At 46.5% G+C, this 23,828-nt stretch overlaps 1 protein-coding gene across 1 annotated transcript; it reads right to left on the reverse strand.

The window, feature by feature from the left end:
* Nucleotides 1-142: 142 nt before the first annotated feature.
* Nucleotides 143-23,824, reverse strand: VPS51 (VPS51 subunit of GARP complex). The gene is made up of 10 exons (XM_004264338.3): nucleotides 23,518-23,824; nucleotides 22,897-23,026; nucleotides 4,000-4,146; nucleotides 3,699-3,918; nucleotides 2,879-3,596; nucleotides 2,271-2,486; nucleotides 1,853-2,071; nucleotides 1,280-1,401; nucleotides 1,101-1,188; nucleotides 143-494 (listed from the first exon to the last, which is right to left on the reverse strand). Exons 1-10 carry the CDS (start codon nucleotides 23,740-23,742, stop codon nucleotides 234-236), a joined length of 2,346 nt encoding a protein of 781 aa, XP_004264386.1. The 5' UTR covers nucleotides 23,743-23,824; the 3' UTR covers nucleotides 143-233.
* Nucleotides 23,825-23,828: the final 4 nt, after the last annotated feature.

The raw sequence follows: 23,828 nt of genomic DNA on the forward strand, positions 1-23,828 counted from the left end.
CCCATCCTGGGCCCAGCAGGTCAGCCAATCGTCTCTCAGGGGCGAGACCAACAGGACCGCCTCCAAAGCCGCCTCTGTAGTCTCAGGCCCACAGCTCCACCTCCCTCCCCCCACAAGCCCCGCCCAGGCAGGCGACAGGGAGCAGGAGACAACACGTCTTTATTAGGCAGGCCCCGAGGGGAAGGGCCACCAGGGCGGGCCACCAGGGGATGAGTGGATTGGTGTGACCGGGCCTAGCCACGCTCACAGATGACCTCGACGACACTGGGTTCCATGGGCACTGGGTCCGGGCAGCGCAGGGCAGCTGAGGCCACCACTTCGTCCAGCAGCAGGTGCACAAGCTCCTCATCAGCCACAAAGCGCCACAGGTAGAGCTGCAGGAAGTGGCAGTCCACCTGCACCTGCTGCAGCCCGAAGCGCCCGAACGTGCGCAGCCGCACGCACTCCAGCAGTGTCTTCAGGCTGATTTTGATGATGCCGGTCAGCACCGACACCTGCACGTAGGGACACAGGGATGCAGACCCACTACAGCAGGTGTTGGGGAGGGGTACTAGATCCCCAAGGAAGGGCACCCACGTTTTGTGCAGGGGCCAAGGAGACGGCAAAATGCCAGTAGCTGTGATGGGGTGGAAAGTCCCAGGACCCAGGTAAGAGGGAGGGACCACACAAGGTTGGCCCCATCATCTGGAGGAGAGTGGACAGGGAGGGCCCGGCAACCTGAGGCAGAGATGGGGGTCAGCACTGATATGGGGAGGGGAAAAGCTTACTAAGTTGGAGGGAGAGTATCAGGTCCCTGAGCACGGGCTGGGTTGGGGCAGGGCCCATGGTGTGACTAGGAATCCCTGGGGAGGACCCAGGACTATGGTGGGGATAAGGACGAGGGCCAAGAGGTATACTAGATTATCACCCAGACGCGGGCAGAGGGCTATGAGATGGTGATGGCGGGGCTCTGGATGACCACTCACTCCTAGAAACATCCCTCAGAAACAGAGACGGGCGGGGGGAATCAGAGTCCTAAGGCTCCCTGGGCCAGTGCGGGGCTGCTTCAGCCAACCTTCCCAAGGGGCCCTGGGAAGGCAGGGTCACTGTGGACTTCAGACCTTATTGAACTCCACAGGACTGAACACGTCAATACGCTCAGAGAACAGCTTCTGGATGTTGCTCAAGAGGTTGGTGTCCATTGGGGCACTGAATGGGAGGAGACAAGCAATCAGAGCCCACCCCTGCACCCCGGTCCTCCTTTCTCCATCCTCCCCGCGCCTACCCTGACCAGCCAGACCTGGGTGTGTAGCTGGGTGCATAACGGCCCTGCTGCCGAGAGCTGCTGTAAACGGAGAAGGTCCTCTTGCTAGAGTCGCTGCTCTGAGCCTTGCGAACACCCTCCTCATACAGGAGCCCCACCTGGTGGTGGAAGGAGGAACTGCAAGGAGGCCAGGGCACGGGGAACATGCAGCCCACCAGGTGCCTTGGGCAAGGGCCAAGGATGCCCTAAGTTACACACTCATTTGTTGTAAGAATCACAACCGTTATAAAAACCACAGGGTAGTTAGGGCCTGTACCTAGTTGGTACCCAGTCACTATTTACAGAACCAGTGGAGTGGGGCAAGAGTGGAACATAAGAGTTGGTACTGAGGCCAAATCTTCAGGGCCAACCCTGACCTGATTTCCTGGGTGACTCTGGGCCTCAGCTTCCTCCTCCTAGCTGAAATGGGGGTGATGAGGCCACCATGGCTGAGGAGGAAGGCCGTAGATGCAGGCACTGCCTGGCCCCTCCTGTCATGATCCTCAGAGGCCTGTTCCCCCAGCACCCCCAGCCCACGTCAGAGTTCCCCTGGCCAGCCCAGGGGAGCACCTGCACGTCGATAGCTGTCGTGTCCTCCACCACCCGCTTCATGACAGCACGCACGTTCCGAGGCTCCAGGGTACTAAGCCAGTCCCGCGTCTCCACACTCTTGCGCAGCATCTGTGATATGACCAGGCCCTGCACCTTCACATAGTGGGTTAGCAGCCGCCGTGCCGTCTCCCTGGCCTCCGCACACAGTGTGCTCACGGGTGTCACTGGAGACTGGTCCTGAGCCAGGGATGCAGAGGACAGACAGGCAGTGGGTACTGGGGGCAGCTCTGCAGCCACTGGCCACCAGGAGCTGGGCACAGGCTGGGCAAGGGGCAGGCTGAGTTGGGCACAGGCAGCCCTGACCATGAGGGCACTGCCCAGCCTCCTGTGTTCCTAGCATCACCTCCCCCCACCCTGCTCTGAGCTAGCAGTTCACCTGCACCAGAAACTGTTCGTCGGTGAGGGTGAGGATGTAGGAGATGGTGGCGGTCTCGTAGTCCAGGCAGAGGCGGGAAAGCAGCAGGAGCAGGGCAGGCGGCGTGGCGCCCCCCTTCTCCCCGGGGCTCTCACAGAAGTTCTGAGCTGTCTGGCACATGGAGCGGATGAAGCCCACGATGAGGCTCTCACGGACACCCTGGCTGCAGAACTCGCCCTGTGAGGAGGAGCGCCCCAGATACACAGCAGGTCCAACCTTCCAGGCAGAGGCTGCTAGTGACCTTCTACTGGGACTCGAAGTGCCCTGGCCTCTCTCCAAGGGACAGTTTCACCCCGCATTCCAGAACCCCAGAGCAGCTCCCCTGCTGTGGGAAGGGAGTGCAGGGGGGCAAAGCCAGCACTGGGGACCCTGCTTGCAGATGCCCTCAGAGCCTGCCCCACTCCTCCAGGCTATGCCAGCCTTTCTCAAGGCAGCCTGAAACCACATCCAGACTGCCTGGGGCAAGGACTGTGTGCCCTGGTAGCTGCCAACCTGCATGCAAGATAAACGAAAGAATGCCCTGAAAAGGAAGGAAAAAAAGAAAAAGGATTCCCAGGGGAAGATCGTACCCGGAAGTAGGGCTTGTTGGAGAAAGACACCTCCTTGGCAGTGAAGAGGTGCACAGAGGCCAGCGAGGCCTTAATGTGGCTCAGGGTGGAGCTGGCCACGTTGGCCAGCAGCTCGGCCAGGCCGGGGCCTTCCTTCCCAGCAACTCGAGGGGCGGCCAGCGCCTGCCGCACGTCCGTCAGGCAGCCCAGGAAGGCCGACTGCAGGCCCTGCAGGTGCTGGCCCAGGCGCTCGCGGGCCACTCGCTCCACGATCTCTGTGGCGGCCTCTGCCAGCCCGGCAGCGGCCAGCAGGGCCCCGGGCGCCCGCAGGCGCCGGTGGAAGCGGTCCAGCGCCCTAACGAGCAGGGAGTTGTCACTGCCACCCTGCTCCTGAGCCAGCCGCCGCTCCACCAGCGCAAAGTAGCGGCTGCCCAGCTCCCGCGCAAAGGCTGCCAGCTTCTCGGCACCCGCCGGGCCCTGGGCCGCAAACAGCTCCTGGTAGGCCGCCGCCACCTGGCAGAGGCCCCCGACGAAGCCGCTGCCGCCGCGGTCAGTGAATTCTAACACGTCGGGGGCCGGAGGGGAGGGCCCCAGCTCCGCCTCCAGGCTCCTCAGCTCCTCCTCCAGCCGCGCTCGGCCGTGAGCCAGGAACTCCTCGCACAGCTCCTCCGCAGGCTCGCCCAGGGCCAGCAGCAGCTCCACGCACTCGGCTTGCTCAGGGGCGCCAGAGCCACCCTCCCTGCGGGAAGGGAGAGGGAGGTGAAGGGCAAGAAGACAGAATTCGGGGCGGGGGCAGACCCAGGAGACCAGCGGGTGTGGCATGAGGGCCCAGAGCCCACACCTGAAGCGCTGCCGTAGCTGCTGGGCCAGGCGGGCCGTGATGACCTGGCAGTCGTCCTGGATGGCGCGGAATGAGGGCAGGTGCTGGTACTGCTGCAGCACGGCCCGCGCGCGGCCTTGGTAGCGCACCGCCTGCCCGTAGGCGCCCAGCTCCACGCACTTGGTGAGGCGCGAGGGCAGCTCGAAGAGGAACTGCAGCTTTCGTAGCAGCGCGTGGACCCCTGGGGGACAGGGGGAGGTGGTGTTAGCCCCAACTCCCTGGGGGTGGCCCACTTTAGCACCAGCTCTGGGGCGGGCCGCACCTGCCAGCTTGGTGATGCGCTCGTGGCGGTCCTGCAGCGTGGCGCTGATGCGCGCGCTGAAGTCCGTGATCACTGCCATGTTGGTGGCCAACCGGTCCATCTCATCCTCCATCTTCCGGAAATCGTTCTTCATCTTCCGGATAGTGTCTAGGAGGACAAGGGCGCAAGAGGGGGAAAGGCAGATGACTAGGGGCACAGGCAGAACACTCAGCTTGAGAGGTAGTCCAAATGCCCTCACACACACTCGCCCCCTTCCCAAACGCGCCTGAGCTCACTCCTCGAGGGTCACATTGATGATTAGGTGCTTGAAAAGGACTGCAGTGGTGCTTGGTCACTATAAATGGGGGTGAGGTGTCATTATGTCAGTGCAGCAGACGTTTTCTGAACACCCCGTGTGTGCCCCTAGCCCCAGTGCAGTGGGGAGATGCCCATGAAGCCGCAGTCCTTGATCTCAGAAGATGCCCAGATCCAAAGGAGGGCCCAGGGCACTTGGCAGGGACCTGTCTGCTCGTTCCCAAGGGCATCCTCCATGCCCAGCACCCTGCCTGCCATGGGACAGACAGTAAATACTAGTTCAGTCTTACCTCTTTCCCAGAATTCCCTAACCCTTTCACTCTGCCTTCTAGAACATGGTTGACCTTCCCTGAAGGGTTCTTTCCCTTTGGTCCTGACAGAAACCTGCCTAAGGAGGCTGTTCTTCCTTTCAACCCAGATGCCTCAGGGCCTGGCCCCTTAACACTTCTAGATAGCTTCTACTCCTCCTCTCTTTGAGACCCCAGCTTCTTTGAAGACCATGACATCAAACTACACCCCTTCTTGTTGCCATCCCTACTGTCCTCTTTGCCACGCCCCTCAGTTCCAGATCACGGCCACACCTCCTCGTGGACATCAGCATACACAAGGATGAGCCTTTGGACATTCTTGACTCTCCGTTTGCTGACCTCCTCAACTCCATCCATTCTTGCATCTGCCTCATCTGTGCCACACTCTCCCTGCCCTTGCTAAGAACTGCATCCTCTAAAACCTTAGCTTCAAGCCTCACAACCTTCTGATCATTCACCCTGTTGACCCCGCCCTAACAATCCTTTGGCCTTTTCAGTAACTCCAGACCCAGCGGCCCTACCACTTGGTCACTGTTTGTAATACCTCTCATGGCTGCACTTCCTTCCTCACTCCTCTTAGAATCTGTGGTCCTCCACGAGCATCAGCACCCATTTGCAAGCCCCCTTGCATCTCTTGCCCCCTGGCCCCCGTTATTTGTCGGCAGAACCCTACCACAGGTAGGGTTAAGCCCAATTACCAACCCACTCCCTAAGAATGACAGCTGAAAATGAGCCACAAAATCATACCAACTGGCCTCCCTTTCAAGTTAGGACTTTAAGTCCCAAAGCAGCACTGCACACTGGTCAGCTGTCCTTCCAAACCTTCTAGTGAGTCTTGTGTTTCCATTTTCCAAAATAACATTTTGTCCTCAGTTCTCAAAACGCCAGTACATGCCCCCAACTCTCAAATGGTGACCTTGATTCACATTTCACAGAGAAAATACAAGCAAACATCAACTCCTTCCAAACCTGCAGAGTGAATAGATCCCTGAGGGAGTCTCATCCTGTCCCACGGCTGTGATGACTTGGACATTTCTGCCTCCAGTCCTGACCAAAGCCCTGCCTAACAACTTACTTAATATCCTGATGTGGATGGCAAACAGGCACCTCAAATATGATATGTTGAAAACAGAATTTTTAAAAAATTTTTGAATTTTATTTTATTTTTATACAGCAGGTTCTTATTAGTTATCTATTTTATACATATTAGTGTATACATGTCAATCCCAATCTCCCAGTTCATCCCACCACCACCCCTCCCCACCACTTTCCCGCCTTGGTGTCCATACACAAAACAGAATTCTTGACTTTCCCCAAACCTGTTCCTCCACTAACCTTTTCCATTTTGGCTCCTGTTCATTTATTTCTTTACTTGTTTTTTTTAATTAATTAATTTTATTAATTTATTTTTGGCTGCGTTGGGTTGGGTCTTCGTTGCTGCACGCGGGCTTTTCTCTAGTTGCGGCGAGCGGGGGTCACTCTTGGTTGCGGTGCGCAGGCCTCTCATTGCGGTGGCTTCTCTTGTTACGAAGCACAGGCTCCAGGCATGCGGGCTTCAGTAGTTGTGGCACACGGGCTCAGTAGTTGTGGCTCACAGGCTCTAGAGCTCAGGCTCAGTAGTTGTGGCTTGTGGGCTTAGTTGCTCCGTGGCCTGTGGGATCTTCCCGGACCAGGCCTCGAACCCGTGTCCCCTGCATTGGCAGGCGGATTCTTAACCACTGTGCCACCAGGGAAGCCCTCCTGGCCATTTCTTAAGAGTCATCTTTGATTCTTGTCTCTCCTTTACCTTACATTCAGTCCACCGGCAGGTTGCATAAGGTTTACCTCCAACATTTTCTTTCCAAGCCACCATCATCTCTTGTCCAACTACTACTAACATTTCCCAACTAATTTCCCTAATTCCACTCTGGAACTCACCATCAATATGCATAAATGAAAGCAATGAGGATGAAGCAGAAACATATCTATTATAGGAGACTTTAATCCACTTCTGTCAATCCGTGACAGACCAAAAGGATAAAAACCAAATGAAGCTACAGAAGTCCTAAATAATATCATTAATATGGAAGACCTATTTGATTTTTATTCTTTTCAAGATTCCATAAAATACACCAAAACCTTACCACATATTAGGTCATACAAAAAATCTCAATAAATTTACGGAAGAAAAGAAACTAAATGGTACAGAAAGCATTCCCTGATCACAATGCAATGAAATTAGAGATTAATAACAAAACTAGAAAATAAAGAGATCCCATTAGAGAAAACCTCATTATTATCAACTACTGGATCAAAAAGGAAATCAAAGCTGAAGTTTCTGTATATGTAAAAAATAACAACAATCAAAACACTATAAGAACCTATAGGATACAGCTGAAGCAATGTTCACAGGAAAGCAGTCCTAAATTCTTATAGTACTAATTAGAATAAACATTCAACTCAAGAAGTTAGAAAAAGCACTACAAAAGAAACCAGAAAAAGAAAGCAGAAAAATAAAAAAGAAAGCAGGAATTAATAAAGCTAAAAGCAGAAATTAATTAATTTTTTTAAATGGGAGAACTAATAAATAGATCAAAGGTCAGGGTCACTTAAAAAAAATGAAAAACAAAATATATAAAATGTGAGCTACCCTAATCTTTAAATGGGGAAAAAAACATACACAAAATAAGAAATAAGGGGAGAAACAATCACAAATACACAGATATTTTAAAAATCACAAGATACAACTTAGCTCAATTCTGTGTAAAGAAATTGAAAACCTAGATGAAATGGATAATTTGCCACAAAAAACCAGAATTTACCTAAATGGATTCCAGAAGAGCAAGAATACATGAACAGAGAGAACTGAGAACGTTGTCAAAGAAAGATTCTCCAGGACTTCCCTGGTGGCGCAGTGGTTAAGAATCTGCCTGCCAATGCAGGGGAAACGGGTTCGAGCCCTGGTCTGGAAAGATCCCAGATGCCATGGAGCAACTAAGCCTGTGCGCCGCAGCTACTGAGCCTGTGCTCTAGAACCGCGAGCCACAACTACTGAGGCCACATGCTGCAACTACTGAAGCCCGCACGCGTAGAGCCCATGCTCTGCAACAAGAGAAGCCACCGCAATGAGAAGCCTGTGCACCACAACAGAGTAGCCCCCGCTCACCACAACTAGAGAAAGCCCGCGTGCAGCAATGAAGACCCAATGCAGCCAAAAATTTAAAAATTAAAAAAAAAAAAAGAAAGATTCTCCTTCCCCCCCCCACAAAGGTGCCAGAGGATGTCATGGGGGTGCTGCCATAGCTCTGAAGGACAGCTCATTCCAAAGCTCTGTGTAAGAAGTACTCAAGCAGAGAAAATTAGAAAAGTGTTCACATTAACTTTGTGGAAGAAACGTAACACTGATACAAAAATGTGACAAAAATAGCTCAAAAATGAAAGTGACACATTCATATCTTATGAATTGAGATGCATAGATACATTAATTAAATTAATTAAATAAATGGAGATACACATATAAATTAACAAACAGAATCCAGCAATGTATTAAAAGAATAATTGACAAATATGTCCAAATGGTTTTTATTTCAGGAATGCAAGCACGGCTCAATATGAGAGGATCTCGATAATAATTCACCATATTAAGAGATGAAACAAAGACGATTCAACGACTATTCTTGATTTTTTAAAAACAACTCTCAATAAAATATGAACAGCTGAATATTTCCCTAACCTCCAAACACCAGCATCATGTTTAATGAGGCAATGCTAGAAGCAATTCCCATTAAAATCAGAAACATGGCAAGGAGGTTCATGATCACCACTGCTGTCTGACATTGTTATGGGGTACTAGCCAACACAATTAGACTCAGGTAATATATTACAGAGATACAAAAATTGTAAAGGAGGTAAAATTATCACTATTTGCAGATGATATAATTGCATAAATTGAAAACTCTAAAAAACAAATCACTGAAAATACTACTACAAACAATAAGAGATTAGTAAGGTGACTGAACATGAAATTAATATAAAAAACCTATAGAATTAAGCAACAACATTCACACATAGTAATAAGAAGATACAGTAGAAAATGACCCATTTTAAATAGTAATTTTAAAAGATCAAAATATCTAGAAATAAATTTAAGAAATGTTCAACATTTACATAAAGAAACCTTTATAAGCTGAGGAACATACTAGAAGGCCTGAAGAAGCGTGAAGACATACCACATTCTTGGACAGGAAGCCCCAAAACCTAAGATGTTGATTCTCCCTAGAAATTTAACTTGATCCAGTAAAATTTTAAGAGACCCCCCTCCTTTTTTTAAAAAAGTATAATTTGATGAACAGGTGGAAAAATAAGAAGGGGGAACTAAAATTTGGAAGTGAAAAAGAGTAAGAAGGAACTAGCCTTACTAGAATTTAAAACGTGCAGTTTTATAGCTACAGTAACTTAAAGTGTGTGGCACTGGTACATGGACAATTAGAGATAAATTGAACAAAACAGAAGGTTTTTCAAAAATCTAGAAACATAAAGAAATTTACTATTATGATAAAGGTAACATTTCAAGTCAGTGGGGAAAAGATGAATTATTAAATAGTGTTGGGACAACTGGAAAGCCATTTAAAATAAAAATATAGTTGGGGGCTTCCCTGGTGGCGCAGTGGTTGAGAGTCCACCTGCCGATGCAGGGGACACGGGTTCGTGCCCCAGTCCGGGAGGATCCCACATGCCGCGGAGCGGCTGGGCCCGTGAGCCATGGCCGCTGGGCCTGCGCGTCCGGAGCCTGTGCTCCGCAAAGGGAGAGGCCACAACAGTGAGAGGCCTGCGTACCGCAAAAAAAAAAAAAAAATATATATATATATATAGTTGGACTCAGACCTCACACCTTATATATACACACAGAGCAGAGGGATCAAAGTTTAAATGTGATTTTAAAATGTAATCACAAAAGTACATGAAGAAAGTCAGGGAGAATTTTAAAATAATATTAGGAATGGAAAAGGTCTTGCTTAGAAACACCTCAAACTCAGAAGTTATCAAAGAAGAGATTAATAAAATTGTTTGATCAACAAAAACCACCATGAGCTAAATCAAAACGAACTTTAAAAGGACTGCAAATCATACCATACAGGGCTACTTTTCCCTAATATGTGAAGAACTCTTACAAATCATTATGAAAAAGAACAACTCAGGAGTTCCTTGGAGGTCTAGTGGTCAGGACTTGGCACTTTCACAGCTGGGGCCTGGGTTCAAGCCCTGGGTGGGGAACTAAGATCCCGCAAACTGCCCAGCATGGCCAAAAAGAAAAAGAAGAAAAGAACAACTCTATAGAAAAATAGGAAAAGGACATCACAGACAAGGATATCAAACAGCTCTTAAGCATACAAAGAATGTTCAACCTCACAAGAGAAATTAAATTAAAACTACATAGAGGGACTTCCCTGGTGGCACAGTGGATAAGGCTCTGCGCTCCCAATGCAAGGGGCCCAGGTTCGATTCCTGATCAGGGAACTAGATCCCACATGCATGCCGCAACTAAGAGTTCACATGCCACAACTAAGAAGCCCATGTGCCGCAACTAAGGAGCTGATGAGCTGCAACTAAGGAGACTGCCTGCTGCAACTAAGGAGCCCACGTGCAGCAACTAAGACCTGGTGCAACCAAATAAATATGTAAAAAAATAATCTTATTAAAAAACCTACAGAGATACTACTTTTCAGATTGTCAAAGACTGAAAATTTTAGTAACTTAGTGTTGGCCAGGTGTATGGAAAGAGCTGTTCTCCTATTTGCTGGTGGTTGTGCAAACAGGTCATTTTCTACGGAAAAGAATATGGCAATATCTAACAGCAGTCACTTGTGAGCCTTCGCACACCCACACCTGGCCTGTGTGTGGCTCCTGGATTGTGGGAATGTTCTCTGAGCAGGATTGGGGCAGCAACCCAACTTGGACAAAGTGAGGAGAAAAACATCAATGACAATGACAATAAAAAGGAACAGACAGACACAAAATATGCAGGGAAAAAATAGCTGGAAAAAATCAAAAAAAAATGCACAAGAACTCACAGAGCTAACACCTACAGAACAATTAAGAGATTTTTTAAAAAGTTACACGAAGAGGTAGACCAAGAATCACAAAATGAACTTCTCATGTTAGCAACATAGTCTGTGGGACAAGACCATTCACCCTTCTTAGATTCCACAGAGAGGAAGGTAACTAAAAAAATTAAGTCCCATAATATGAAACTTCTGTACTACTCTTTGGGGCTACTGGTTGGAGTTACTTATATTTTTTTGGAAAATGGTGACTGTTGCCAATTCACAAATAACGAATTAATGGACATAGCACAGACAGTGCCGTGCAGTTAAAAACTGAATAAAAGGGACTTTCCTCGTGGCACAGTGGTTAAGAATCTGCCTGCCAACGCAGGGAACACAGGTTCGATCCCTGGTCTGGGAAGATCCCACATGCCTTGGAGCAACTAAGCCCGTGCACCACAACTACTGAGCCTGTGCTCAAGAGCTCTCAAGCCACAACTACTGAAGCCCATGCGCCTACAGCCCATGCTCCACAGCAAGAGAAGCCACCGCAATGAGAAGCCCAGACACCGCAACGAAGAGTAGCCCCTACTTGCAGCCAACTAGAGAAAGCCCAGGCGCAGCAACGAAGACCCAATGCAGCCAAAAAAACAAAACAAAAAAAACAACTGAATAAAACCAGAGCAAAGGCAAAAGATGGAAGCTCAGGTACCAGAAGGCTCACGGGCTGACGATCATGAAGAGGCTTGGAAGTTCATGAGGCGTTTCGTCTTCCCCCAGTGAATTCTTGTTTTTGCTTACAAGCCATTTAACCTATGACACAACCTCCTTCCAGGGCTGTCAAATGCTACCATCAGAGGAGCCGATTTGTTTTGGAGTGGGTGTTTGGGACCGTGACATTTAGGTACTACCTCAGAAAGGAAACTTGAATCTGACTTTCAAAGGGAAAAAAAAATCCAAAAACTAAGTTGTCATTAAAACAGAATAAAAGAAAACCTAGTACTGGTGGCATTGCTGTTGAATGCACAGCCACAGAGCCATTTAAATGGAAATAAAAGTTGCACCACGGCAAAACAAAAAACCATCCACACCACTGAGTAATAAAGACTACACTGTACATCCCCGAATTCTTTCAGGCTTGCTAAGATAAGTAGTTTGCAACTAGAGCAAACTCTCCTTGGGAGGAGAGTGGGTGGTAACTGGTAGGAGGCTGGAGGGGGCCTTGTTGGTCATGCTGTTGATTGACTGGGGTGCTGACTGCACAGAGGTGTTCCATTTGTGAAATTCCAGGAGCTGGCCACTATGACCTGTGCACTTTTCTGTTAATCTTCAGTAAAGTTTACCATTAAAGATTGTTTTGTCTTTACCTGGGGAAAGGAATGGGAAGAGGCTTTTCACTATACAACCTTTGGGACCTTTCCAATTTTGGAACAGATAAATGCATTATTACATAAACAAACGCAGTGTCTAGGCCAAAGGTTGGCAAACTATATACCCTGCGGGTCAAACCTGGCTTGATAGCGGTTTGGCTTTTTGATTTTCAACTGGGCTATAATGGACATAGCATAAAATTCAGTGGTTCTTAGTATATTTATTATATGCACAAGATGGCACAACCAACATTACTATCCAATTCTTTATTTCATCACCCCAGAAAGAAACCTTGTATCCCTTAGCAGTCACTCCCTATTTCACTCTCACCTCCGTCCCTGGCAATTATTCACCTATTTTCTGTCTCCATGGATTTGCCTATTCTGTACATTTAAAATAAATGCAATTAGGGAGTTCCCTGGTGGTCCAGTGGTAAAGGATCTGCCTTACAATGCAGGGGAGGTGGGTTCGATCCCTGGTCAGGGAACTAAGATCCCACATGCCGTGGGGCAACTAAGCCCATGTGCCACAAACTACAGAGCCCACGTGCTCTGGAGCCTGTGCGCCACAACTAGAGAAAACTCGCACACCACAACTAGAGAGAAGCCCACGCACCATAAGGAAGAGCCCACACACCATAACGAAAACTCGTGCACGCCTCAACAAAAATCCCGCGTGCCACAACTAAGACCCGACGAAGTCAAAAATAAATATAATAAATAAATAATAATACCAACAAAATAAATAAATGGAATTACACACACTATGTGGCCTTTTGTGTCTGGCTTCTTTCACTTAGCATGTTTTCTTTCTTTTATTTATTTTTAACATCTTTATTGGGGTATAACTGCTTTACAATGGTGTGTTAGTTTCTGCTGTATAACAAAGTGAATCAGTTATACATATACATATGTTCCCGTATCTCTTCCCTCTTAGCATGTTTTCAAGGCTCATCTAAGTTGTAGCATGTATTAGTACATCATACTTTTTTATGGCAGAATAATATTTCATTGTATGGAATAGACCACACCTGTTTTCCATTCATCACTTGGTGGCCATTTGGGCTGCTTTCACTTTTTGGCTGTCATGAATAACGCTGCTATGAACAACTGTGTATGTGTTTTTGTAAACATATGTTTTCAATTCTCTTCGGTATATTCCTAGGAGTGGAACTGCTGGGCCTCATGATAACTCCATGCTTAGCCTTTTGAAGAATGGCCAAACTGTTTTCGGGTACACCATTTTGCATTCCCACCAGGAATGCAGAGGGTTCCAAATCCTCCACATCTTCACCAACATGTTTTATTCTGTTTTCTGGAAAACCTAGTGGGTGTGCAGTGGTTATCTCATTGTAGTTTTGATTTGCATTTCCCTAATAAGCAGTGATGTTGAGCACCTCTACATGTGCTCGTTGGTCATTTGTATATCTTCTTTGGAGAAATGTCTATTCAAATCTTTTGCCCATTTAAAAAAAAATTTATTTATTTTATTTATTTATTTTTGGCTGCATTGAGTCTTTATTGCTGCGTGCAGGCTTTCTCTAGTTGTGGTGAGTGGGGACTACTCTTCGTTGTGGTGCACGGGCTTCTCACTGCGGTGGCTTCTCTTGTTGCGAAGCACAGGCTCTGGGCGTGTGGGCTTCAGTAGTTGTAGCATGTGGGCTCAGTAGTTGTGGCTCGCAGGCTCTAGAGCACAGGCTCAGTAGTTGTGGTGCACAGGCTTAGTTGCTCTGCAGCATGTGGGATCTCCCCAGACCAGGGCTCGAACCCATGTCCTCTGCACTGGCAGGCAGACTCTTAACAAGTACGCCACCAAGGAAGCCCCTGCCCATTTTTAAGCAGGGTTGTCTTTTTAGTGCTGACTTAATCAAAGTTCTTTACATATTCTGGATATTAGACCCTTATTAGCTATATGATTTGCAAATATTTTCTCCCATTCTGTGAGCTGTCCTTTCACTTTCTCTATAGTGTCCTTTGAAGCACAAGATTTTAATTTTGATTAAGTTCAATTTATCCAATTTTTTTCCTTTGATTACTTGTGCTTTTGGTGTCTATAAAGTAAAAACCCACTCCTGTGTGTCTCTACTCTCAACACTACTTCACACCTGACACCAGATGTGTGGGTTTTCCACTCATCAAGCAATTCTGTGACATCAGCTGGGCATCCTATGATTTAACTTAATTCTGACACCATCTACTGGGAGTTAGCGTCAGATCTCATAGGTTAAGGACTCAGTCCCACAAAACTATCCTCTCTCACTTTAGATTTCAATCACAAGTCCAGGTTGTCAGCTATGATTCTGACTGATTGGCTCTAAATTGGAGGTTCCCATGACCCCCTCCTCAGGTTCAATTAATTTGTTAGAGCAGCTCAGCAAACTCAGGAAAACAGTTTACTTACTAGATTACTGTTTTATTACAAAAGGAAACAACTCAGGAACAGCTAGATGGGAGAGATGTATAGGGCAAGGTATGTGGGAAGGGGTATAGAGTTTCCATTTCCTCTCTGGCCATGCCACTTTCCCAACACCTCCACATGGTTCACCAACCCATCCTTTTGGGTGCTTATGGAGACTTCACTACATAGACATAATTGATTAAACCATGAGCCATTGGTGACTGAATTCAATCCCCAGCCCCTCTCCCCTTCCTGGAGGCCTGGGGGGTGGGGCTGAAAGTTCCAACCCTCTAATCACATGGTTGGTTCTGCTGGCAACCTGCCCCCATCCGTGGGTTATCTAGGAGTTTTCCAAATATCACCTCATTAACATAAACTCAGGTGTGGTTGAAAAGGGCTTGTTATATAAATACCAAAAGACATCCATGTCACTTTATTTCACTAGAGCTATTTCAGGAACTGGGAACAAAACTAAATATTGTTAACAAGGCTCTTATATAGGAAATTACAAGGGGTTAGGAGCTATTCCAGGGGTGGTGCACAAAGACCAAATGTATATTTCTTATTATAAATCACAAATCACAGTGTCATATCTAACAAACTCTTGTCTAATCCAAGGACATGAAGACTTACACCCGTGTTTTCTTCTAAGAGTGTTTAGTTTTAGCTGTTATATTTAGGTCTATGATCCATTTTGAGTCAATTTTTGTATAGCGTGTGAGGTAGGGATCCAATTTCAATCTTTTGATATGGCTATCCAGGTATCCCAACCATGTGTTGAAAAACCTATTCTCCCTGTTGAGTAACTGTGGCATCCTTATAAAAAAATTAACTGACCACAGATGTACAGGTTTATTTCTGGACTCAATTCTATTCAATTTACAGAAGCCTACAGGTTGTTATGTGGGGCCAGATATTGGTGAGAAAACGGCAGCCTTCACGAGGGCTCACGCCAGTAAGAACTGCCACTGCCAGTGTCCTTGTCCCTACAGTGAGCCAAAGCCGGTCCCCACCTTAGCAGGAGACCCTCCAATACTAGCGGGTGTCAAAGCACTGTTACCTGCCCTGGCCATATTCCAATTCCTGATCCACAAGTCTCTCTCCTGCAATAGAAAGGTTTTACACCATAAAGTCATCGACTGCCACCTCTTCACTCCCAGCCACAACTAATGGGACTAGAGGGCAAAATCTGACCTATCATCTAGCCACCTCACTGCCACTTGACATTAAAGAAATAAAGACACACATAGGAGAAGGCCATGTGGAGACAGAGGCAGAGGTTAGAGTGGTGCAACTGCAAGAAATGTTTTAAGTCAACCAGAACCTAGAAGAGGCATGAGAGATTCTCCCCTAGAGCCTTTGAAGGGAGTGCAGCCCTGCTGACAACCCGATTTTGAGCTTCTGGCCTCCAGAACTATGAGACCATAATTTCTGTTATTTTCTTAAAATTTCTGTTATTTTAAGCCACCAAAATTGTGACAGTTTGTTATAGCAACCATAGGATACTCACACAAATACTAAGGATTTTTTTCCCCTGTAGGAAGTGAGTGGCAGGGGTTTTCATTAAATATGTTTTGAATATATAAACCTTGCCTCTATTTTCTTAAATATAATATTGTGGATGTAATTTAGACTGTTTTCTTGACTCTGGATAAACTTTATAAACTTTTTGCAAAGATAATGATTTGCCAGTGACTGCAGATGTTGACAGAGCTGTTGGTTCCTACACCAAGTGGTCCCAGGTTACTAGATTTTCTTGAATTATTATTTCTCCTTTATGGCAGTATTTTTTTTTAGTCTATTTGTCTACTCTCTGATTGTCATGATTTTATTTTTCACTTGTTAAACAACAGTCTAACATAAAACTTATTCATTTAGGGATTTATTTATTATGCATAATGTTTGTCTTTTATAGAAATGCAGTTCCTTCTACAGGTACTAGAACAAAAAAATCTGATTTTTTAAAGTTATTTTTGGACTTGCTTTGCGTTTGAAACAAGGCATTAAACATTATGTCTTATCTATAAAATTTTGACCAAGTTATTTAGCATCTCATTACCTCAGTTTCCCTATCTGTAAAATGGAGATATAGTTAACTACTTCATAGATGTGTAAGAATTAAATTAATTAATATATGTAAGCAGTTCAATCAGCGTAGTTTTATATTAAACACTCAATAAATATTGCCTAGTATTAACCAGTTAAACTTGCTATTATATATAACTATTAATAAATTAGTTTTACTTGTAAAGATCTAATAATGAACTCTCTCAGTTTTTACTTATCTGCGAACATCTTAATTTCTTTCTTTTTTTAAAAAATATTTATTTATTGTTAGTTAGTTGCACCGGGTCTTAGTTGCAGCATGTGGGCTCCTTAGTTGCGGCAGGTGGGCTCCTTAGTTGCGGTTCCAGGGCTCCTTTAGTTGCGGCTCACCAGCTCCTTTGTTGAGGCACGTGAGCTCCTTAGTTGTGGCATGCAAATTTAGTTGCGGCATGCATGTGGGATCTAGTTCCCTGACCAGGGATCGAACCCGGGCCCCCTGCATTGGGAGCGCGGAGTCTTATCCACTGTGCCACCAAGGAAGTCCCTCTCTTTCTTTTTTACAGGATATTTTTACTGGGTATATAATTCTTTGTTGACTTTTTTTCATTCAGCACTTTGAAATGTGAATCCACTGCCTTCTGACCTCCATGGTTTCTTACCAGAAATCAGCTGTTAATCTTATTGAGTATCACTTGTATGTGATGAGTCACTTTTCTCTTGATGCTTTCAAGTTTCTCTCTCTTTTTTCTTTTAGCAGTTTCACTGTGATATGCCTAGGTGTGAATCTCCCTGCATTTATCCCACTTGGAGTTTGTTGTGCTTCTTGGATGTGTAGATTAATGTTTTTCAGTAAATTTGGGTAGGTTTGGGTCATTATTTCTTCATATATTCCTCTGCTACTTTCTCTCTCCTCTCACTCTTCCCATTATGCATATGTGGGTACACTTGGTATCTCACATGTCTCTAAGGCTCTGTTCAATTTTCTTCATCCTTTTTTCTTTCTATTCCTCATACTGAATAATTTCAACTGACCTATCTTGAAGTTTGCTGATTCTTTCTCTGCTTGTTCAAATCTGTTATAGAGACCCTCTAGTGAATTTTTCATTTTCATTGTGGTACTTCATCATTTCTAGTTGGTTCTTTTGTTAAATAATTTCTTCTCTTTGATATTCTGTATTTGGTGAAACATTCTTATGCCTTCCTTTAGTTCTTTAGATACAGCTTCCTGTAGGTCTCTGAACATATTTAAAATAGTGGATTTAAATCTTTACGTATTAAATTCAACTTCTGGGCTTCTTCAGGGACAGGTTCTACTGCTTTTTCTTGTGTATGGGTCCGATTTTCTACTTTATTTGCATGCCTCATCAATTTTTATTGAAAAGACAGACATGTTAGATAATATTGATACAACATGGCAACTCTAGAAATCAGATCCTCTCTCCTCCCCAGGGTTTGTTGTTGCTGCTTGTTGCTATTGTTTGTTTAATTATTTTTCAGTTACTAAACCTGTACTAATTCGTTTCTGAACCAACTCTGTAAAGTTTGTATTCTTTGCTGTGTATAGCCACTGAAACCTTTACTTGGTTAGCTTAGTGATTAGCTAATGACTGGACAATGATCTCCTTAAATATCTAGTACTAATAAATCTCCTAGTATTTACTGAGGGGCTGTGTGTGTGTGTGTGTGTGTGTGTGTGTGTGTGTGTGTGTGTCTGTGTGTGTTGGGGCATACCTTAAACACTCAGCCAGGAGGTTTACAACTCTCCCTTAACCTTCACTTCCTGCTTGCACTGAGCCTGAAGTAAGCCAGAAGTAAGAGCTTAGGACGTTCTCAGGTCTTTCTTTCTTTCCTTTTCTTTTTTTTAATACATTTATTTTATTTATTTATTTATTTTTGGCTGTGTTGGGTCTTCATTGCTGCGCACAGGCTTTCTCTAGTTGCAGCGAGCGGGAGCTACTCTTTGTTGTGGTGTACGGGCTTCTCATTGCGGTGGCTTCTCTTTGTTGCTGAGCACAGGCTCCAGGGTCTGCAGTAGCTGTGGCTCGCAGGCTCTAGAGCACAGGCTCAGTAGTTGGGGCACATGGGCTTAGCTGCTCTGCAGCATGTGGGATCTTCCCAGACCAGGGCTTGAACCCGTGTCCCCTGCACTGGCTGGTGGATTTTTTTTTAATTAATTAATTTTATTTTATTTTTGGCTGCGTTGGGTCTTCACTGCTGTATGCGGGCTTTTCTCTGGTTGTGGCGAGCGGGGGCTACTCTTCGTTGTGGTACACAGGCTTCTCATTGTGGTGGCTTTTCTCGTTGGGAGCATGGGCTCTAGGCATATGGGCTTCAGTAGTGGTGGCATGTGGGCTCAGTAGTTGTGGCTCATGGGCTCTAGAGCGCAGGCTCAGTAGTTGTGGCACACAGGCTTAGTTGCTCTGTGGCATGTGGGATCTTCCTGGATCAGGGCTCGAACCTGTGACTCCTGCATTGGCAGGCAGATTCTTAACCACTGCGCCACCAGGGAAGTCTCTCAGGTCTTTCTTAAGTATGTGTACTACTGTACACAGTTGTGGCCTTCAAGATTCCTAATAATGTGTCAGAGCTTGTCAAAGCCCCTAGGGACATCTCATTCCTCAGCTTTTCCTTTTAAGCATTTGGGTTGGTACTATTGTTTGCCCAAGTGTTATCTATCACTTCAGACAGACACACCATTTGCCTGTAATTGTTTTTGACAAACAACTCTGGTGAGAGACTTTTTTTTTTTTTTTTGTGGTACGCGGGCCTCTCACTGTTGTGGCCTCTTCTGTTGCAGAGCACAGGCTCCGACGCACAGGCTCAGCGGCCATGGCTCACGGGCATAGCCGCTTTGCGGCATGTGGGATCTTCCCGGACCAGGGCACAAACCCGTGTCCCCTGCATCGGCAGGCGGACTCTCAACCACTGCGCCTCCAGGGAAGCCCTGGTGAGAGACTTTTAGCACTGGGTGACCTCCAGGTCAAGACAAACCTATGGGGTGGACTGTTTCAGGAAACCACCAGACAGGTTAAATAATGACAATTCTTTGGGCATGAGGCTTTGAAGGAACTCCAGCTTTGTTCTGCTCCCTCTAGTATTAGGAGTATGGGCTATCTTTCAAGGGTACTGCTAAGCTGGAGAGAAAATGGTGGGGCTAGGACAAGCTAAAATACCATAGGATTCATTATTTTTACCATGATTCAGCTCTTTTTCTTGAATAAATGCTCCTCTGATTGCTGCACACCTCTGGTTACTTTCCAGAGTTCTAAGAAAGCTTATTGTAACCATTCTGGCCAGTTCAGGGCTGCTTTCATGGAGGGGATATTTTCAAATACACTTACTCCACTATTTTTGCTGACGTCACTCTGGATGCCAGGGCTGTTTTTGTAAATGAGTTTTGCTGGAATACAGCCATGCTCATTCATTTATACTGTCTGTAGTTGCTTTCATGATAATGGCAGAGATAAGTAGTTGTGACAGAAACCAGATGGCCCACAAAGCCTAAAATATTTACTTTTTGGTCCTTTCAGAAAACCTAAAAAAGAAAAGAAAAGAAAAGAAAAACCTCACCACCCCTGTTGTATATCCTATGCAGTCAGACCCCGCTCCCTTCACCCCCACACTCTTGCTCTCCCTGCTCTGATTGTAGAGTTTCCAGGGCCTTTGCACAAGTTGTTTCCTCAGCCTGGGCCACTCCGCCCCCAAATCCTCCCATCGTCAACTTTTCATCATTCACCTTAACTGTGACCTCTTTAGAAAAGTCTTTCTCTGCCACTCTCTCTATATCAGTCCCAACCACCCACTCTCTAATATATTATCCTGTTTCATTTTCTACAGAGCTCTTGTTGAAGTGAACTGATCTTATTTTCTTTCTTCATTATCTGTCTCTTTCTCTAGAATGTACATTCTGTGACAGCTGAGAAACTGTCTTATTTACTGCTATATCCCTGGTGCCTAGAATAGTACTTGGCACACAGGCAAATATTTGACAAGCGATTGAATAAATGAATGAATCAGTTGAATTAATGTATATTCATACTGACACCACTCTCCCTCTACAACCACTCCTGTCTCCATCACAGGCTCACCCTCCTCCTCCCCATGGCCATCAAACGGAGGCGCTCCTCCAAGCTCTGTCCTGGGCTCTCTTCTTTTCTCAGGCTCTATCCCATTCTTAAGCAACCCTGCCCACACTTCCCTTTAAACTCTCCTCCTCTTCACAGCTGCCTCCAAGGCTTATTCCTCTAGCTCAGATCTCTCTTCTGAGCTCCAGAGCCACATATGCATCTGCCTTCTTGTTAGCTCCTTATGCACAGCTCCAAAACCTCAAAACCTAGCTTCCTTAGCCTCAAAGTTCTTTCAAAGAGTTATGAGTTCTCACCACTAGGTAAAGGTTCCCCACTTCTAGCAAGAGTCAGAAGGCCACCCCTTAGAGATACTGTGAGGAAAGAAGAGATGGATTGGACTAGACCCCCTCAAGCTTCCTTCCATACTGAGATGCTGTGATTATCTGACATGGATCTCTAGAGTTCTTATGATTAAGACCAAAATCCTTCTTATTTTGTCTACAAAGGCCTTCATGATCTGGCCCCACAGGCTCATCCAGGTTTATCTCATGCCTTGCTCCCCTTAAAAAAACAAAACCAAACCAAACCTAGCTCATCATGTTCCTTTTCCTACACCTGATCTTCTTGCAGTTTCTTGGGCACCACATCCACCATCCACTGTTCAAGTTGAAACTTAGGTCATTCTGTACACCCAAAGCTCCTCAACAGCATGTCCTGTCGATGTTGCCTCCTAACACTTCTCAATTCACTCATCACTGTCCATCCCCCCCATTATCATCCTGGTGTTAGCTCCCAGAATCTCTGGTCTGGACTACTGAAATGGCCTCACTCCAGCCACCTCTCCAATCTAGTCCTTTCAATGTAGCCAGGGACAAGAGGGATCTTTTCAAAACACACATCACATCACTCATTTGTCTAAACACTTTGATTAGCTAAGTACTCTTTAGATAAATGGAAAATTCCTTAATGTGTTCTGAAAGGTCGCTAGTTAAACTCTACCACACCTATCCACCTGACTGGCTCTGCCCACAGTCTGCTTTCCCTCCTGCTACAGTAGATGAGCTCTTGACCTCCTGTTAAGGCCAGCCTCTCCAATGTGCACTGCTCAATCCCCTCCCTCTTTCCTGAGGATTTTGCTTCTGCAGTTCTTCCCTCTCTTGCACCACTGATGAGCACTCCATGAGCTAATGTATTGGTCAAGCTTATCAATTCCATTTCTTGGAATGCCTTCTTTGTTTATCTTCTAAGACAGCCATGGTCTGGGTCGTTCTCAAACATTCCCAAATGTTTGTTTCTTTGAGAAAGAAGATTTGTGAGATTTTCCTTCTTTTCATGACTTCTGAATGTTAGGATGCACCAGGCTTCAGTCCTCAGACCTCTTCTCTCTGTACACTCCCCCCAGGAGAGATCATCTTGTTCCATGTACCTCAAGTTCCAGCCTTCTCTGAATCCCAGATCCCTCAACTAACAAATTTTTAAGAATCTTGAGCCATTCTACTTTTCCACGGTTACCACCCTGGTCCATACAACCAGCATCTTGCCTGGACTGTTATAATAGCCTCCTAATGGGTGTCTCTGCCATCCTTGCCTCCCTATAGTCCACTCTCAACAAGTGGACAGAGGGATCCTTTTAAAACAACAGTCAGGTCACCCCATTCTTCTGTTCATCTCACTCAGAGGACAGACATTCCCATAGACTGGAGGTAGACCTGCAGGATCTGCCTCTAGGACTAAGTACATGTGGGTCCCAAAAATCTGAACAGTGCATTTCACCAACACAGGACAAAAGCTAGTGTGGATGATACTGAACATTGTCTAGTACCATCTTGAATAGAGAATAAAGGGGACAGAAGGGAAAAAAAAAACCTTTATATGATGTTTGTCCCTTAATGTCATACATTTTCTATCTCTGCTTCATTTAAAAAGAGAGAAAGGGAAAAGGGAAAAGGGGAAAGGGGAAGGAAGGAAGGAAAGAAGGAGAGAGAGAAAGGAAGAAAAGAAAGAAAAAAAAGAGAGAGTGAAAGAGAGATAAGCCCATTCTCGAGAAAGACCTGAACCAGAGAAGAAAGCTACCACTAATGAGAGAAACTAACCATTACTGAGGCGTCCTTAATGTCACAGATTCTAAGTACTTCAGGTAAATTCATTTCTTTTTAAAATTTCATTTTGTCCTTTTCTCCCCTTTGGTCCTCAAAACAACCCTCTGAGAACAGTTATCACCTCAATAGTCATCAAACCACGAAAGCTCTGAGCGAGAAAGATGAGAGTGCATTAGTGTCAGGGCAGGACTAGAATCTGGGTCTGCTCTGTCTAAATCCTCTGCTGGCTTCCCCAACACAGGAGAAACTGGGGGATGTGGGACTGTGAGGAGTGTGCCCCAGTAGGAATCACCTGTGGCTGAGATGAACTTGTTGTAGTTCTCATAGACCAGGGTCTGCATGTCGCTGTCTAGAGCCCGGATCTGCCGCACCATGTCCGTCTCACTGTCCATCAGCTGGGCCAGTGGGCACTCTCTTCGCAGCTGGAGGAAATTAGGTAGTTAGTATCCAGGACAAGGGGGCACTCATGTCCCCCAGCCTTGCCCCTAACTGGTAGGCTTTTGGTGCAAGAAAACCCTGATCCCACCCCTGCCAGGAATCTCAGACAAGGAACCTATAAGTGGCATAGCTCAGGAGTTACCGGGTCAGACCCTATTTGGGGTTTGTCGTCATTTGAAATACTTAGCTGCAACCAAGGCCCAGTCCTACGCCTGTCAGCGCCTGGGCCACGCCCCCTATATCGGGTCTATCAGAACATCAGCCCAGGAGACCTCAGACTTCGCACCATCTCAGGCCAGTCCAAGTCTGCCCACGACCCCTTATCTTCCAGCTCTGCCCCTATTGCCCGGCCCAGGGTCATCGTGCTTTTATGAACACCTCTTCCCTCGCCCCACCCTCCCCCCCGCAACAAAGTCGCAGGCGTGATGTGGGGTGCAATATATCGGGGGCCTGTTCCCCCTCCCGATACACACACCTTGTCCAGATACACTTCCGGGTCGAAGTGCGCCCCATTGAGATCTGTAGGGTCCAAGGGGTCCGGCCCCGCGGGGCGCCCCGCCGCCTCCACCTCCGAGAGGCCGTAGTAAAGCTTCAGCATCCCATGCGCCTTCCGCCGACGCTCCGGAGCCTCCGCCTCGGGCCCCTCTGGGGAGTCCCCAGGTCCACAGCCCGGGCCACGTCCTGCGGTTGCCGCCGCCATGGCTCCAAGTGCAGCCCACAGGAGTGAAGCTGGGCAGGGGATAGGGAGGAGGTACTTCCGGGAGCCATAAAGTTGTTGTTGAAACA

The sequence above is a fragment of the Orcinus orca genome, chromosome 8 (genome assembly GCF_937001465.1).
Source record: "Orcinus orca chromosome 8, mOrcOrc1.1, whole genome shotgun sequence".
Taxonomy (NCBI): Eukaryota; Metazoa; Chordata; class Mammalia; order Artiodactyla; family Delphinidae; genus Orcinus; species Orcinus orca.